Source organism: Strix aluco, chromosome 2 (assembly GCF_031877795.1).
Source record: "Strix aluco isolate bStrAlu1 chromosome 2, bStrAlu1.hap1, whole genome shotgun sequence".
NCBI classification, from domain to species: domain Eukaryota; kingdom Metazoa; phylum Chordata; class Aves; order Strigiformes; family Strigidae; genus Strix; species Strix aluco.
Window position 1 is genome coordinate 2,064,035 of NC_133932.1, and position 18,634 is coordinate 2,082,668.

At 40.1% G+C, this 18,634-nt stretch overlaps 1 protein-coding gene across 1 annotated transcript in view; it reads right to left on the bottom strand.

The window, feature by feature from the left end:
• CFAP44 (cilia and flagella associated protein 44) overlaps positions 1-18,634 on the bottom strand; it is a 46,782-nt gene that overhangs the window by 11,779 nt on the left and 16,369 nt on the right. The window contains exons 12-24 of the mRNA XM_074816776.1: positions 17,859-17,953; positions 15,184-15,393; positions 14,133-14,243; positions 12,278-12,430; positions 10,225-10,446; positions 9,600-9,742; positions 8,438-8,708; positions 6,423-6,478; positions 5,835-5,997; positions 5,387-5,517; positions 4,239-4,432; positions 3,614-3,779; positions 2,496-2,673 (exon numbers count right to left, since the gene is read on the bottom strand). Coding sequence (XP_074672877.1) covers positions 2,496-2,673; positions 3,614-3,779; positions 4,239-4,432; positions 5,387-5,517; positions 5,835-5,997; positions 6,423-6,478; positions 8,438-8,708; positions 9,600-9,742; positions 10,225-10,446; positions 12,278-12,430; positions 14,133-14,243; positions 15,184-15,393; positions 17,859-17,953 — 2,093 coding nt within the window. The remainder of the gene's footprint in view (positions 1-2,495; positions 2,674-3,613; positions 3,780-4,238; positions 4,433-5,386; positions 5,518-5,834; positions 5,998-6,422; positions 6,479-8,437; positions 8,709-9,599; positions 9,743-10,224; positions 10,447-12,277; positions 12,431-14,132; positions 14,244-15,183; positions 15,394-17,858; positions 17,954-18,634) is intronic.

Sequence of the window (18,634 nt, forward strand, 5' to 3'; positions counted from 1 at the left end):
GCAAGAAAGTAACATTTTGTGGGATGCTTTTGGATTTCATACAAGCCACTAGATGTCCAAAACAAATTCTCTCCAGGCCTTCCAGCTATCCAGAGTCCCAAAGTCAACTCTGAAAACTTTGGTATCAGCTGAATAATTTTTTCTCCAACTCAAGATGAAGATACACTAATCTGAGAAGTGACACTTATATCAGGTGTCAGAGCTGGGAATTAAACAGCCAAGTGCAGCAAAACCTATTTGTAACAACTTGTTTGCATCTTGCTTGGCCCATAGGCAGACCTCAGTGATAATTCTATATTCAGAATTCAGTAATAATAATTCTGTTCAACATCATTAATTATCTGGATGATGGGGCAAAGGGCACCCTCGGCAAGTCTGCTGATAATGCAGAACTGGGACGAGTGGCTGACACACCAGAGGGTTGTGCTGCTGTCCAGAGGGGCAGGCTGGAGAGATGGGCTGACAGCAACCTCATGAAGTTCAACCAGTGGAAGTGCAAAGTCTTGCATCTGGAGAGAAACAACCCCATGCTGGGGGCTGAGCAGCTGGAAAGCAATTTTGCAGAAAAGAACCTGGGGTTCTTGGTGGACACCAAGCGGACCATGAGCCAGCAATGTGCCCTTGTCAGAAAGAAGGCTAAACACTATCCTGGAGTGTGTTAGGGAGTGTTGGCACAGGTCGAGAGAGGTGATGATCCCTCCTCAGCAGTGGCAAGGTCACACCTGGAATGCTGTGTCCACTTCTGGGCTCCCCAGTACAAGAGAGATGGTGCTACTGGAGACAGTCCAGTGAAGGGGCACTAAGATGATTAGGGGACTGGAGCAGCTCTCCTGTGAGGAAAGGCTGAGCAAGCCGGGATTGTTCAGCCTGGAGAAGGCTCGGAGCGGGGTGGATCTCATCAATGTATATAAATAGCTGAAGGGAGGGTGCAAAGAGGATGGAGCCAGGCTCTTTTCAGTGGTGCCCAGTGACTGGTAAGAGGAGATGGGCACAAACTGAAACACAGGAGGTTCCCTCTGAACATCAGGAAACACTTCTTACTGTGAGGGTGACTGAGCACTGGCACAGATTGCCCAGTAGGGTTGTGGGGTCTCCATCCTTGGAAATATTAAAAAGCCACCTGGACATAGTCCTGGGCAACCTGCTCTAGACTGTCCTGCTTGAGCAGAGGGTTCAGACTAGATTACCATCAGAAGAGTCTTCCAACTTCAATCATCCTGTGATTCTGTGATAACGAGATGCTGTATTAATTTACTCTTTTCACATGAAATAATAACTGAATGTGATCTAATATTAATATATTTGGCAGAAACTTCGCTGATCTTTATAAAAGAAAACAACCCTATTCACCAGCCACCCGAAATAACTGGAATTCTTCATCTGCCTGAACCTGGAATTTACTACAAGAACTATTCCCTTTGTTTGTACTGACTTGTCCTACTGAGTTAGGTTAATCACTAGGTATCTGGTAACATCAGCACACAATGAAGTACTGGAGCCCAAGCATGAGATTAAAACAATCAACAAATCTCCTGAGGCTGTAGCATTGCTTCTGTATAGCTTAGACCTGGCTATAAAAGCAATCCAGCCTAGAGGGTTCCTGAGATAAAGCAACCAGTTCATGAGGATAAGACTGGAGAAGATTCAGGGCCACTGAGAGTATAACTTACACTTCTACCAGACAAATATAAACCATGCAGTGAAGAGGCTCTTCTGCCAGTAAGCAGAGCAAGAAATAAGCCTTTCTACCAAAAAGCAACTAGACAGTTCCAAGTTCAGTAGATATATTTCTTCATTGTTCTTTCAGCTAAAGAAATTTGTCACTCTTTCATTTTATCTGGCTGGAGTGCAAAAAACAGTTCCTATGAGAAGAATGATGGGAGAAAGAAGTCACAAGGAAAGCAACAGAGATACTGCATAACATTTGAGCTTCTTGTGTCTTTGTGGTTAAAAGATGTGTGATAACTGTAGGAGTCCATCACAGAAAGGTGGCTCCAAAAGACCTGGTTTCTCTGGAAGATACCAATGCTTAGTACGCAGAAGCAGCGAGTGCCAAAGTGCAAATATGGAGAGGCCACACTAGAAACACCTGTCCTTGCTCACATCTGGTTTTGTAAAGGTATTTCATGGCAGGGGTTATTTAGCTCAGTGTTTTAAGGAAAGCATACCAGTTACTAGACAACAAGACTTTTTGAAGAATTCAAAGACAGATGTTCCTGCTGAAGTACTAGAAAAGGCAAATTCTCTTTCTCACTTAAAAAGAGCCAGCTGTGAGTTATCCTGGATTGATTCAGGTTTGAGTTTGGTGAAGCACTAACAGTTCACAAGAGAAAGGCTGATTTTTAACTAAAGCTGACTCAACACAGTCAGTCCTTTAAGGCCTTTTCCCACATCCACTTTGATTTCCTTTCATAAAATTTCTTCAGTGACTAATACACTATCCTCTCTCCCCCCAAAAGGGGGAAATACACACATCCATGAATCAGTTTACATACCAACATTTCCAGGGATGTAAGTTGCATCACCTTCTTCTCAGTGTTCATTTGCTTGTGTTCAGGGACTCTGTAGTTAGTGGCAGTCTTCAGCTTATAACATCCCATATTTTCCTGGGCTTCTTTGATGTCCTCAGCATCTTTGGGATTCTCATAGTCATCACTAGGTTTGCTCTTGTATCTGGTAGGTACAAAACAAAGCTGAACTTTAAGAGAGAAAGCATACAGATGAACAGAGTCATTTCATACCTTCTGATTTGTGCAGCAAGGCTTGGGAGGTGAGTTAGGGATCAACACACCTCTTTCAGAAAAGAATGGCTACTTTGGGAAGAATATCCTTGCACATTTGAATGAAAACCTCAGATTTTTTTTTTTTTTTTTTCCCCCCCCTCCCCAAGAACTCTTATAACATAGCTCTGCCATGGGACAGGTTAAACCTTTCCACTTGGACTGAGTTCTGGGTTTAGTGAGTACATGCTGCTCTCAATCTCAGGGAGCCATGTGTTAACACTCCACCAGCCCGTAGCATGGAATACCTGACCCTACTCTATATTGTTAAATACTTAATAACCTTAAAAGCCTTATATTCTGACTCTACATTGGTCCCATTCCCTGTCATTCATCTCCTAATGAAGAACTTCCGTATTTCCAAGGAGGTGTCTCATCCCCCTTTCTTGCCTCTCAAGATAAAGACCAGCACGGAGCACGAAGGCATATCACAAACACTCACATAGTGGCCGTGATGTTAGCACAGCTGACCTAACCCAGCTGTTACAGCATCTGCTCTGTGTGGCGCCGGCAGGGTTAACAGAGTTGACTGTAATGGTCTAGGTTTCCCTCAGTCATGATCAATGTAGATATCTTTTTACTCCCTATCTGAAGATGCAGCTACCTAGATGAAGTTTTTTAATATTTTAGAAGAACCACAGAAACTAACTGAAAGATTTTAATGCTCTCTTGAGTCTCAGAAACACATGAAAACTCATCTATTTTAATTAAAACCACTAGGGATATAAAGTCTAGGCAGAGATATTACAGTGCCATATGACAGCTAAATAGCATTACTTGACCTCAGACCAGAAGCAGAACTAAAAAGGCACAGAGTGCAGTTCAAAACTCACAATTCATCCCACTCTGCCTTCCTCGTCATGATCTTCACTTTCATCTCATCAGATTTCTCAACAATTCTTCTGATTTTCTCGTGTTTGCTTTCTATATAATGTGTTGTTGGCTTTCGGAGCTCTGATGTCTTCAGCTTTTCAGCCACGCCCTCGAAAATTCTATTATCTGGACCAAAAAATAACCACATGAAGATGTAAATACAATGCAGCACAGTGCAGTCCCAACTACTGGAAACCCCCTGGGATGGTTCCTTTAGAGCTGGTGTTGATCAGTATAGTTCCAGCGTAGTGGATGTTCTGAACATACTTGGGTTTTTTGACTTGACTCTTAGTCACATTCTGCCCACGGGGTTAACAGACAGTTGCTGACATACACATGGAAAGCTCTGTGTGTGTGTTACTACGTGTGCAGGCACTGAGAAAACATACCACGGTTGTATTTCTTTACTTGTACCTAAAGAAATTATAATTTCTATTTATATATATAATCATTTATACATTTATATGATTTCTATATTATAATTTATAATTTCTTTAGCTTGGACTCAGGAAAGCAAACTGAGATGAAAGCCAGAAACTACATTACTGATAAGATTTAAATGGTCATCATTAGCCCTACGCGTACGCCTTGTCTCTGTGACGATCTCCCTTTTTTCTGCTTGTTTACATGCCCATTTAAGTACTGTCCTCTTCCACGACGGGTGTTCCTTATCTTGGTAGCATTTCTCAGACATTGCTACAAGTCTGTAGGTGGAAATCTGATGATTGCTTTGAGTAGCATGAACAACAACAGTGTCAAATTCCAGTGAGTCTCGAAACCTGAAAAGCCAAATTAGACAAAACCGTCTGATGTCAGTAGGCACAACCTACTATTTTGCCTTGACTAAAAGGACATGATTAATGTAGTTTACTTATTGCACATACAATCATTACATGTAAATTCACAAGTCAGTAAGTAAAAGTATGGTGACATCTGACACTACCTATTGACTTTTATCCAATCTAGGAATGGAGTTGCTCAAGAATAAGCATATTAAGACCTCTCCCAATATTGAAACTTACACCAGGTTCTTCATGAGAATATCTTTTATCTTCCATCAAGGACTGGTTAAAACCAAGTTCATTCAAGTCTTTTTCCTAGTCACACATTGTGTGCCTAACGTGGCTTTGTTATTGTGTGTTATTTCTATTGTGTATTTATTTGTAGGAATTCATCTTTTGGTATATACTTAGATTTAAGAAAACCAAATCAAAAATGCACCTTGCGCTTAAACTTGTGTTCTTGAGAAAGTTCAGTTCATAATTTTAAACTGTATAGGGAACACTGTTAGCAACGACACTAAAATATCTGGCACACATGCAACATGCCTGAAAAACGGGGGTTCATTTTGCAGGTTGTTCTTTAAACTTTCAGTAAGAGTTCTTGGTTCTTACTGAACCTGCTGGGAAAAAAACAGGCAAACTTAGCCTCAGAAAACCCCCCTATTTTCTAAATATATGAGTTTTCTAAATATATAAGTGAATCAATATGAAGCTCCTTCCTTGATTTGAATATCTTCTTATCAAAGATTCAAAAGAAGTAAGTACACCCAAATATCAATATATGCTCTGGTGTATGTTCCGAGTAAAATAAAACCAGAATCATAACAGAACAGATGAAATATTGATTATATGAGGAAAGAAGAAAAAAAATCACATTCTCCTTCCTTGTGGCAGGTACAACTTTGTAAATGATGAGCCCCACTCAAGGTCAGAGGGAGAAGTGGTACTTACTGATTTTGTAGTTTCTGCAGTCCAATCAAGTGTTTCTCATGCTCCCAAGCCAGCTCCTTTTGCACTAACAGGATTCTTTGTGCTGTCTGTCTGTCCAGCTCCTCAAAGATCCTATGGTCCATCTCATACTGCTGCAGAAAGACAGAAAACCCAGCATCTCATTATTTTAGCTACTAGGTTTTGGTAATAAATATTTTTGCCCAGGTGACAGAGTTCCATGCACATCAATTTCAGGAGCTATTCAGACCTCTACAGAGAACCACATTTTCCCCACTTGCTTCTTAAATGGCACAAATCATCAGCTGTGATTCAGAAGTCCCAGCAAATTATATATTCGTAGAACTATCTTAATGCAAAGGGTTGGACATCTTTGGTGCCAACACACAGGGTAGGAACATTTTAGAAGGTGCCTCTGAAGGCAAATGACCCTTACAAAAACCAGATGTACCTCTCTGTGCAGCTGCACGTGCTTGGGCAATTCCTGATTCTTTTGAAGAAGAAAGAGAAGCTCATGCCTCAGTGCAATCAACTCTTCTCTTTTCTTCTTTTTTTTTTCTTCAGCTTCCTTCATTATCCGTTCATATTCCTTTTTCTGCTTGACTTCCTCAAGGCTGAAAATACATAAAAAAGGAAATGGTGTTATCTCAATAGAAGAGAGGAAAGATTACAATTTATGTAACCTTTTAGATTTCCTTGACAGCCTTAAACTCCCAGTGAACTCAATGGCTCTTAAGACAACTTAGAAAGGAATCATCTTCCTGTTTATTTGTACAGTCCTAACATCACGGGGCTTTGACCTTGACTGTGTGTTGTCTCTGCAGTCTGAAGTGAGCAGAGTACCATATCTGAATTAGTACCACAGAAAAATAAATGAAATTGAGGCAGAGGCTGAAAAAGCTTTGTGTGTAACAAGGAAATGACCCAAGTTCAGGGTGATCAACTTCTCCCTCCTCTTAGGGAAAAAGAAATACGTGGTCTGAAGAAAGAACTACCAACACTTGAAAATCTCTTTCATCATTATCTAAGCAACTCTTACTTGTAGGCACTGGGATCCTCAATGTCTTCAGTAGCCTTCTCCTTCTCAAGACCACTCTGGAATAAAAATGTTGCCTTGCCTTTAAACAAGCAATAAGAGTTTCAACAGACAATAAAGCTTTTACAAACATTAAGACAGAAGTCCCATTGCCTCTCACAGAACCAAATGAAACCTTCATGATCAATATTGCTATATGGGCCTTAAATAGCAGGTTTTAATTTTTCAAGAAGAAAAAGCAAATAAGTTGATTTTCATGTAAAAGAATTAATGAAGCTTAGTTCTTAGGGACAGAGAACACAGATCCTGTACCCCCCCCATCAACATTAACCATTACATCATTGCTTGTCCTAACTTCACTCTGTTCCATAACATCTTTGGTTCTCTAACCCCCAAACCCAATTCTCTTCCCTCACTGCCACGTTGACAAGAGACAACATATCCTGGGCTAATTCCAAGTTACATGTGTAATTAATCTGGTTTGCTTCTGCTGACTGCATAATGGGGTTCACAATTATTAGCTGTGAAGAACGACAGATGGATGGACACTGCAGTCGCACAAGCCTCATTTCCCTAGGCAATCATGCTCCAAAAAAAAAAAAAAAAAAAAAAAAAAAAGGAGGCCTATCACCCTACAGTGAATACAGTCGTACTAAATTGATCTGGAATTTAACTCAATTAATTTCAGAGGATTTGTATTTGATTCTCTAAGAATCTCATTAAGTTTAATGAAGATGGAATTTTTTAAATCTGCCACATGACTTGAAACTAGAATAGATACTTAATGAAGATATACTTTGATAAGGGAAAACTCTATTAGGATGGTCATTAAGGAATGTTGTTAGCCTGAACAATAGAAATTGACCATAAAGATCTTTATATAGAGCTACTTACATACTCAAAATGATAAACCTGTATATATGCTTTATAATTGTACATTAATCACTGCTTGTAATACTGGAGCTAGCAAGGCTCTGATATCACATGTTCCAATCATTCACTTAAAGAAAATAATTTTGAGTCTATTCTCAGTGTTATATATTCTCATGATACTGGTAAAGAATTCCATGAACAATTTAACTAAATGACCAAAATCACAATTTCCTCTCTGTCTCCCTCATCAAGCATCTTTCAAAACATGGTTACCAACTAATATTAAAAATATTTAAAAGTTGAATTTGTTTTATGTTGACACTTTCAAGATTTTTAAACTGTACTGAATGTATATCTACTCAAAAATTCATTGTGCATGATAGCACTTCTTGACTCAACAGGTCTCACTGCTTCTTTCAGGTTATATTTGTTTAACTCAGGCACTCGAGATTTTTTAACAATTCAGTAAAGTCTGAACATTTTCAGTGGGGGAGCTGACACTTCTCTGTTCTTGTGTATTACCAGTGGAACTGTTTTTGATTTCCAGTGTCACCTGTTTAGACATGCTGAAGGTGATGAGCTCTATGGTGATTACACTACACCTGTAAAATCATGACTGCTAATGCTGTCCAAGGGTGAAAGAACAACAGGATCAGCATCATGCTGTGCTATCTTGCAAATTTAAAAAATCCAACTTGTGAATTGTATATGAATGGTACTAGATGCACTGAGAAACTGCACATTTGGTATTCTCCAACATTATTTCTAGAATCCCCATTCAGAGCATAATCATACTTTACTGGAATTAAATGTAAGATGGGTATTAAGTATGACAAATCCTTGTGGTTCCTTCGTTCTAGGAACGTGCACGATTACACCTTTGAGTGGGAAAAGACTAGTAGAATATTACATATGGACAACACATACCATGTTTATTTGGAAAAAAACCACAAAATATTGAAAAGGAACAATGCAGTCATACTGCTTGTTCATTAGGGAATGTTTTGCAAGAGCTATTCTTCCAAATTGATTGGGAAACCTCAGCTTTTGCTATGAAAGATCTATGATGCCAAATAACTGAATTGCATTTTGCCCATCTGCAGGAGTTGCAAACAGGCCTAATTCAGTGAAAGAAAGTGATTTACCCTAGGAGAAGGGATTTTGGCTTTTAGCTCTCTGTGAACATCCTCTGGAGACAAGATGTTGAAAGTAAAAATGTTTCCATCTCCACCACAGGTAATTAGAAATCTATCATCATAACTGGGACAGATCCCCCGGATCTGGCCATAGTCATTGTCATGTACATTGAAGCACCAGTATTCCTTCAGGGTATTCACTGAGATGTCTTGATCTTGGAGAGGATAAACACGCAGTGCGCCATTCTGCATCCCACAGAACATCAGTAGTCTGCTGGTACTGTCGAATAAGCAATGAGAAACAGTAATAGCAGGCAACTTGTAACAAGTAAGGCCACAGCTCAAAACACGATACTTGAAAAGAGCTAATCTAGCTTAATAAATGTAGTTTTCCCAAGTTTGCAAGCAAGTATTTGGACCATTTAAAGCATGTGTGATACTACTACAAAATTTTTTCCAGCTAACCGGCTGCTCAGGGATGTTCCAGCACTTGCTGGGTATCACAGAACTGGTCTCAGGCCTGAGTTGGGCAGGGTAGCAGACACCAAGTTCAGAGCTAGAAAAGCAGTTTTCCCTCCCGGCTCTCCACCTAGTACAGGTGGTGGTGAATGCAGCCAGCTGTAGATTAAAGCCTGACCTAAACCTCCCTCCATAGATGCAGAACATGCCTAGCCTTACAGGGAACTAATATTGGGAGTCTGAAAATAGTTCACCCTTTCCATTCGTACAGTTCACAGAATGTCCCGAGAAGCCTGCATTCTTTGCACAAGTGAGATGGACTGATCCCTCCATGTTCTCCTCGAGGGCTGTGTCCTCTCTTTGCTAACTACAAAAAGAACTGCTGTTCTGGTAATCACAATTCGCAGAGACTTCTAATGGCTCTCCTGGAGTTCTACAACCTAGGATGTTTGAGTTCTAATCACTACTTAATTAGAAATCAGACATTTTAAATCTTTGAAGGACTTTTTAAATTAATCTGTCAGACACAGTGCTCAACTGTCTCCATTAGGAATTTTCAGTGAAACTCAGTGCCAGGAAAACCAGAGAGAGTTCCTGCATACTAGAGTTGAGCCACAATTAAAAAGGGACAAAGCAGTGTACCCTCCTCCCTTACAAGCTCAATTTCATAGAGCTTCATCACAAAGTTATCTGTTACACTACAGTGTTTTACCAGAAGGAGATTTGGTGGATGGGATTGTTGTCGGTGTCCCCAGTAGGAATCACTTCAAAGGGTTCATCTTTCCTGTTTTCAGGGTCGTCTTGGTGATCATGTGAGAATTCACAATGATAGAGGAACCCTGAGTCATAACCACCCTGAAGAAGAGAATGACCATAACGAGATGGTGACAAAAGAATACTGAAGCAGCTGACCAGGTAAATGCAATTTTCAGAATAATTCTTCCTTTCTAAAGGATCTACGATAGGTTAGAAAATGTTACTTCCAAACATCTAGAGATCCTATATACCCACAGAGGAAAAGCTATCATGATCACTGGCATTAGAAGCCATCCTACCAATATGTTAAGATTCTACCTTCTGCTTGTGAGGGAACAGCTTAGTCTGTGCCCATTCAGGCATCACCAAGAAGTGTACCTATTGGAAATTTACTGAACAATCTGAATTGGAGTGATTCTACTGGTTTGCTTCACAAAAAACATTGAAACTATCAAGTATGAAGGGAATGCCATGTCTTAGAGACAGCAGGTTTCAAATAATCAGTTTTCTAAGGCACCCAGATGTGAAGGAAGAGTTGCACATCTTGCAATCCCATCAACATGAAATAAAAATTGATTTACCAAGGAAAGCCAAAATTTTCCTGGTGCTGAATAAAACCCACAGAGGATGGGACTGGGCTCCTCTGGTATGTAGAGAGGTGGCAATGGCTCTTCTTCAGGTTCCTCTTCAGGTTCTTCCTCCTCTATCTCCTTTCCCATTTCCTGTTGCTGCTTTATCCATTCAAGCTTTGCTTTCTTCATCTCCTCCCTTTTTTTCTCTCTCAGTGCAATCTCCTCTTCCAGCTATTACAACAAGCAGAGAAACACAGAGTCAGGAAACCAAGGCACTCCACACATGAAATCCAAGGTGGTCCTGGCATTATATATAGAGAATATCTAGAGAAATCTCTATTCCATCAACTAAGCAGAGATCAACCAGACTTCATGGGAGTCTCCAGTGGAATGCCCCCACTTCCCTCCTCTGAAGTATTTTAACTCATGGTCCTTTGAAACAGAAACCATTCTGCACGAGAAGCAGACTTCAGCATTTCCTCAGAGAGATTATTCCCAATATTCCTAACTATTAGCCTACTACTTCTGCAAAACTCCTAAGCCCTGCCCTCTGCCTGCCCAGGAGGAAGAAAAGCACTGGAAAGCTGAACTCAAATTCCCAAGTTCTAGTGCATCATTGATGTAGAGTAAAAGAGAGAAGCTGTAATGGACTTCACTTCTTCTGAACAAGGAAGGGAAGACATTTGCAGATCTGTCAAACCTTTAAAACCCCCTTTCCATTCAAGCCTACCTTAGCATAAACACATAGCAAACATTCTTTAAAACAGGATCTTCCTAAGAAGATATTAGATAGCAAGTCACAGAGAAAGGTCTGGACAGGATCTCGAAAGACCATTCTTTTGCCTGAAAGCAGAATCAGTTAAAGCTTACATATTATCAGCTGATGTTTGTCTGACCTACCTTTTAAAAATCTCCTGCTATAGGGACTCTACAGCCTATTTCAGTGCTTCACCACCCTTACCGTTAGAAATCTTTCCTTACATCCTAGCTAAAACATCCTTGTTGCAACTTATTAATTATTGATCTATTCCTAGAGGAAAGACAGAGCAATTAATATTCCTTCTCTCTGTAGAAACCGTTTCTATTCTTAAAGATTTACAGTGTCTCCCAACGATACTCTTCTCTTTTGACTAAAACCAAAACCAAACCAACAAAACTCCACACAAATTCTTTCAACCTTTCCTTACATATGTAAGCTAGTTTTGTGATCATTCTTGTTCTTCCTGTGAGAAAACCATCATGAAATCTTCCTCCTGAATACCGACTTCCTCCTAGTTATAACAAGAGATGAGGCTTTGCCTGACGTTCAGTAATGCACCACTCAGAAGACAGGAGCAGTTCATAGAGAAAGCAGAGAAATCACAGGTTAAGAATAGAACCAGAAAGGCTGTTGGACTGTGCTGGATGGAGCATGGGACTAAAAGCCTGCTCACTGGAGTCCTGCTCCTGAGTATAACATCAGCTTCTCTTTTAATTTCACAAAATTAACTATAGCTGGGAGCTGGCACAACTCTTTTCCTTTGGCTCTGCACATCTTCTGAAATGCTAGTTCTCATTCAGAAATGAAAACCACACCTTTAAAGTTATTACAACATTAAAAAAAAAAAAAAAAAACCAGAAATGTTTAACTGCTGAAAAAAAATAATATGTTTCAAGTTTGCCTCAAAGTGACCACATGGGTGTTTTACAACTGTTCAAAGGAATTTCCTACAGGGCTAAGTCAACCACAAGAAACATACGTTTTGTGAAAATTACCAAAATGAAAATATTTTGAGAACTAATGTGCTATACTACCTTTCCCTTTCACTAATGCCACCTTGTAATTATAATCAAAATTCACATCATTCTTTCAGTGTGATGTAGGCTCTATTTGAATAAACAAACAATGACTTGTAATTTCAAATGTTGAAACTCAGACACAAATGGATTCTACCTGGCCTTTCCCTTCAAGAAACTTAGCAAAAATCCTATGATGCCATACAGGGACAAGAAACCTTTTTAAGTAGTTCTGTCCTCTGGCACAAAGAAGAACATTAAATTCTGCCACAGGAGATTTCTTTACCTTGATTCGGGATTTAATGCTATAAAAATGGAAGTACTGCATTGGCAGGTTTTTTAGTTGATAGGTGGACACTCTATCCTGTTCCTCAGGGAGAGGGGCAGGAACCTGGAGAGCAAAGCCATTCTCACAAAGGATGAGCAGTGTGCTCTTCACCTGTACAGAAAGACAAAAAATACAAGTACACGGCAGATGTATACATGGAACTGGGAGAAACTGGAAAAGGTTAGTCAGAAGATGCATAGGCACAAAGCCAAGCTCCAGCCAGGAGGCATTAACTCTAACTGTGCTCTTATTTAAATGGACATTTTTAAATGGACATCAGAAATCAGTGAGCTTCTTTTATGCTATGTATGCTAGGCAAAGCTAAGGAATTGAAGAAGTCCTCACCATATACAAAACAGCTATCATTCTGACACTCCCTGGCTTGGAAGCAGCATGATGATATTTTGGGTGTTTGGTGAAATGAAAGGATGGATCTGACCCAAGAGTTAGGAGCTGAGGTTTTGGTTTGGTAACTGTTTGAAAGTTCATATGTTTCTATACTAATAAAGCCTTTCTATCTTCAAGACTGCGCTCAAAATCTTGCCAAACGCTATTTAGCTTTGAGCTTGTTTTTTCTTTGCTGGTACACCCCAGGTGCTTTAAAATGCAAACTTCAGAAGAATAGGTGAGGTGAGGGTAATAATTATTTAGTGTTTTGAGATTTTAAAAGGCAAATCTGTATTTAGTTTCAATTTTCAAAGCTATCTGAGAATAAAAGAGGCTTATTTTATCTGACCCATCACTAAAAATGTGCAAAGGGGGCATATTGGAGTTGTTATGAAAACTTTAACTAGGAATGATACAGCTCTTGTGTCCATAAGATCTCAGCCTTACAAATGTATTCATTAAATGTATAGTATTTAATCACCAAGGTGCTTTTTTTAAAGAGCAAAAAAGGTAGTGTAACACTCAGATGGTTGTACTATGTTTAGCAAGTGTTCACATCTAGCAGAGGAGACCTGATACCGGCAGACAAAATTACTCAGGCAGAATCTAATATCAAAGACATGATGGGTGCTTTTTTAGTAAGTAGGAGTACCTTGTCCTCAGGAAAGGACTCAAAATGCAACTGTCAGATCAAGATCTGTCATTTCTGCAGTAAGATAGAGTTCATACCAGCAAGAGTTCTTTTGGCAGCACAGTTTTTATCAGTTCCCATGAACAAGTTATAATAGCTACACTTTCCCACTGTGCACCAGTATAACGTATCTCACTGGCCACTTTGCCAACATCTAAATATAATGAACAATCTCCCCTCTTAATAAGAATACTGCACCAATCAAAATTTCAGCTGTTACTCTAACCTTACAGAACTTTTGTTAGCAAGAATCTATTTGAATATGTCACTGACACACTTCAAACACAGAGTCTGAATTGCAAGAAGCACCCAAAAGCTTTCTTAATGTCGTCTGAAAGCTTTGCAAAAGCCTGTTTTAATATGAGCAAGAGGCACAGACAATAATGCTCAAATAACCCTGTTATCAAAGAAGACTTTCCAAAAGCTAAGGCACAAGCTTGTTTCTTCAAGGCAGGAACTCAAAACGCTGAGCAAAGTTTCATGGGTTTTATGTTTCTGCTCTGTATTATTGAAAGTCTAAAATATGTCCAAAGTGACGGAACCAAAGGTACAGCTACACAGAACCTATTTGTCATGCTGAAGCAGCATGAAGAACAAAGTAGCAAAACATCTTTTGCACTGCCTGTAGAGAACATGGCTAGGGTCATGGATCTTCATCTATTTTCACTGGAATATTATCAAAATATTTTTGATAAAATAGGAGGGAAGGAAAGAAAACAAACATGCATTACTCACATGAGAAGGTGGAGACCACTGTAATGCCTGCACAGGCCTGGGGACATAGATAAATCCAATTGGCTCATATTCATCTTCAACAGCAAAAAAGAAAACAGTTTTGTCTTTACTCTGAGAAAAAAAAAACAAAAACACAAAGATGATGACTGAATCAAAGCTGACCAAAAATTCAAAAGACTGTAAGTACTTTATGATGTAAACACATGCTTCCAATGTTCTGAGGCTCAACAGGAAGACCTACAAGTGACTTAGAATTTAGAATGGGATTTCCATGATGATTATAGGGAGGAAATAAAAATCCTGCCCACCATGCTCCAGGGCCCTGAGTACACCCATGCCCCTTAATTGCCCTGATGGGCCTCACCTGGCATCCCCAGCCATGTGCTTTCTGCCCGTTGCCCCAGGAGCTCCTTTAAAGCTCAGGCCTGATTTTCAGATAAGACAGCACAGGCTGATTTCCCCAGATAACAAGAAAATCCAGAACTGGTGCACAACATGAAACACAGCAGCTTAAATCCTTTGTTAAGCGAAACGCATGGCGATTCAGCTCAAGGGACATGTAACTGCAATTGCACTGATCGTGGCTAAAGGCCAGCTTTTAAAAAGAGAGACCACATTGACTGGAAATCATCTCAAAGACTAGCAGGCACGCTGACAAACCGACTGGTTGACCTGTTGTAAGGCCAAGCGGTGCTGGGTAGCAGCTGGAGTGCTGCCAAGGTGGTGTATGAACGGACTTGTTTTTACTAATTCCAAGATACTACTGAACTAATTCCAAAAAGACCCAAATCCATCTTTAAAGGGGATTACAGAACTCACACTGAACAGTCCAGTAATTCACAAAATTAATTGTATGGATTGCACAGTTGCTTTCCTTCAGAAAACAAATGTGAGTGCAAACAGATCCTTCTCCTACCCCAGCACTGCAGAGAACTACAAGAAGCGATCACCAGCAGTAACAGAAGTCTCTGTTGTTAGTAAACAAACTTTATCTTTAAATAATCTCTACGCTTGTGGCTTAATAAAAATAAGCAAAAGAAATGATACATACCCCTGTGGCAAGCACTTCTCCATTTCGTTCATATGCCAAGGCTGTAACTACAGTAGTATGAGGTTTAAAAGCTTGTTTCAGATTTATCTCTGCATTCTCTGTATTGGTCTGTCCTGCAAGAATTGGCAGTCCTTTGGGATCATAAACTTCAATTATGCGGACAACACCATCTTCAAACCCCACAGCAATTAGACCTCCTTTAGGATTTACCTTTGAGTAGAAGAATGAAGAAAAAAATCACAGTGTACCTCTGAGAGCTTAGAATAAGACTCTGTATGGCACGTGCTCTGGTGTTAACCTGTAACTCATCTTACATGGAAGTGTTGCTAAAGCAAAAAATAAAGATTCATATGTAGGAAATGTTGTTTATTCTCTCTAATACGCTACTGTAAAGGGAGTGGGAGGACTGGGGGTTACTTTTTGGGTTGGATTGGTTGGGGTTTTTTTTACTGATAACATGTCATTGAGAGTGGAACTGTTAATGAGGATGTGATTGTCACATCTGAGGAAGAGGTAATTCATGCAAATATACCAGTAGCTTCTTAAGGAGAAGAGTTGGAACTCAAAAGAGGAATTATTGTATTACCCTGAATATAATATTGGGCATCAAATGTGGGTAAGATTTTTGAAGAGGTGAGGGCACAGACTTGGGTCTGGCTGCCTCCATGTGAAGTACAGTTGTCAACAGGGACAGCTACTTGAGATGGAAAGTGGAGGCTATGTCATCTTTACCATAGGCCCTGTAGGTAAGCCAATTGCTAACAGTCTAGACAGGCTTGTGAAAGAGTTAGCAGAAACAGGTCTGTGTTTTAGCTGGATCTAGCTGGACTTGCAGATTTAGCTGATATTAGCCATTCTACATGGTAGTGTCTTGAAGTGATTTACAAGCTGAGCCAGCTCCAGACATGGCACAGATCAATATTAATGCACACCAGAAATGAGCCCAGAAGAATTGCTGTGTGAATGGATAAGCTCCGTGAGCAACTGGCAAAAGTGTGATTTTAGGTATGAAAAAGTTTATTGTTCAGAAGGCAGCTAGGGGTAACTGTCTTCCTTTTATCTGGGGAGATCAACCCATGATGTCTCATCTCAAAAATCCCCTCTGTAATAAGCAGGTGTACGATAGCATTGCTCAGTAAATGACCAAGAGAAGTCACTTATGGGCCTCAAATTCATGGCTCTGCGTTTGACTCCCTCCTTAATTCCATATCTTTCCTCTACTAGGGAGCCAGCACTCCAGATGTGAGTAAAGAGGAAGGATCACCTCCCTCACCCAGATGGTAACGCCCTTCCTAATCCAGCCCACGATGCTGTTGGACTTCCTTGGGTGCATTGCTGGCTCAGGATCAGCTTGGTGTCCCCCAGGATCCCAAGATCCTTCTCTGCAGCTTTCCAGCTGGTGGGCCCCCAGGCAGTATTCCTACCTAGATGCAGGAGTTTGCATTTTCCCCTGTTGAAATTCATGAGATTCTCATCAGCCCAATTCTCCAGTCTGTCCAGATCCCCCTGAATGGCAGCAAAACCTTCTAGAGTATCAGCCACTCCGCTCAGTTTTGCATCATCTGTGAACTTGCTGAGGATGGACTCTCTTCCAGTGTCCAGGTAATCAGTGGAGAATACTGGCACCCGTGACGACCCTAGGGTACACCACTAGAGACCTGCCTCTAACCCAGCTTTGTGCTGCTGATCCCTACCCCCTGGACCCAGCCATTTAGGCAGTTTGAAATCCGTGTCACTGTTCCCTTACCCAACCTGTACCTTGCTGGCTTGCCTATGAGGACATTATGGTATATAGATGCTTCAAATTATGTTGGATGAAATTTTCTTAGACTAATAGCACAGATTTTCAAACATATTTGAGCACCTTAAGCTATGTGTGAGTATCTAATGCGATTTTAAATGCAGCTAGATACCCTAAGTACCCTTGATTTTTCAGATTGTGTAGTACCAACTTTTGTAAAACCGAATTGAGTCAGTTTTGTAATGCTGTACAATTTTTTGTGGCAGTCAGTTTACCTCTTGAATGTATAGGTCATCACCTAACAGCATCCCTGAAACTCTGCATGGCCAGAATTATAGGAGCACTGTCCCAGTGTTACCCTCCCCTTAGAAATTCAAGTAAGCACTTTCCTCCATAAATTTGCTTATAATTAACCCACCAGGCTTGCTATGTTTCCTCAAGAGCATAACTAGACACCATTTTAATTAAAATTAGCAAATATGTCTAAAAGTGATAGACTCCACACTCCACAAATGATCAGCTCTGGCAACAGTTTTTTTATGATATCTCCAAATGTTTGTGGATTGTCTGGGCTGTCATTTCAAAATGTGTTAACGAACTCATGTTAATTGACAATTACTCTGTGTGGGTTAAATAGAAGCTGTTGGTCTATAAACTAGGACTGCTTCCTGGGACTGCACACTGAGATCTGATTTTAAAACCTCAGGAAGACAGAAAGTAGGATACCCGATGATCCACAGTAAAGTCAAACTGTACCCATACTATATACATACACACTACTCCACAGACTTATATATACACATACTACTAGAGTAAATTCCACCGTGGCCTGACATTGGCTTCTATAAGATCTTGTATGGTGAGCAACTTTCTTGATGCTGGCAGGCTCATAGACCCCTTATGAATTTTTATTATCATACTAGCAAAGACTCACAACATGAGGTGCCCATGTCAGTGCTGTTCCTCCTTGTTTAAACTTAATTTCACTCACTTGACAGTTGCTGATGAAATCATAGATACGCACTGATCCTGTGTGGAAAGGAGACAGTAAGAATTTATTTCCTGCAACGTCACTTACATTTTAAAATTTATGGAGAAATGTCTATTTGAATTAAAAGCTGGATAGAATGTGATTAATTTTTCTCTTTGAGTACCCAATGCCCACCTGGGAAGACATGGCTGATGGTGGAGTACCACAGCTAGCATGGTACTCATGAACAGAACATAAGCTTTCTTCACTCTTTAACTTACACGCTCCCAAGAGTTGTCGGGGCTGAGGGTTGTAATAAGAAGTCCCATGCTGACCACCATGTGTAATTTTCAAGTAATCACAGAACTGTGGCATACCATAAGGAAAATCCATACTGACAGCATAGGAAAAGATGATACGCTACTACTTGGGATTGCCTAGCAGGGAAAATATTTAAATAGACAAAAATGGGATATTGTCCAAAGAAAAGCCAGCTTCACCAGAGGTAAAATTAACAGATTCATAGGCACACATATTGGTCTGCATAAAATTCCATTCCAGCTGGCATATATTCTAAGTGTCATTTGCTCAACTGGTAGGAGTTTGTCTTCAGGCTAGAATAGCATGTACATTGTGTAACACAGACAAATGACAAGACACTGCTGACAAGAATTGAGTTAAAGACCTTGTAGCATTTTCTGAGAAGTGTAAATGACATTGTTAACATTCTGGCCAGTGGT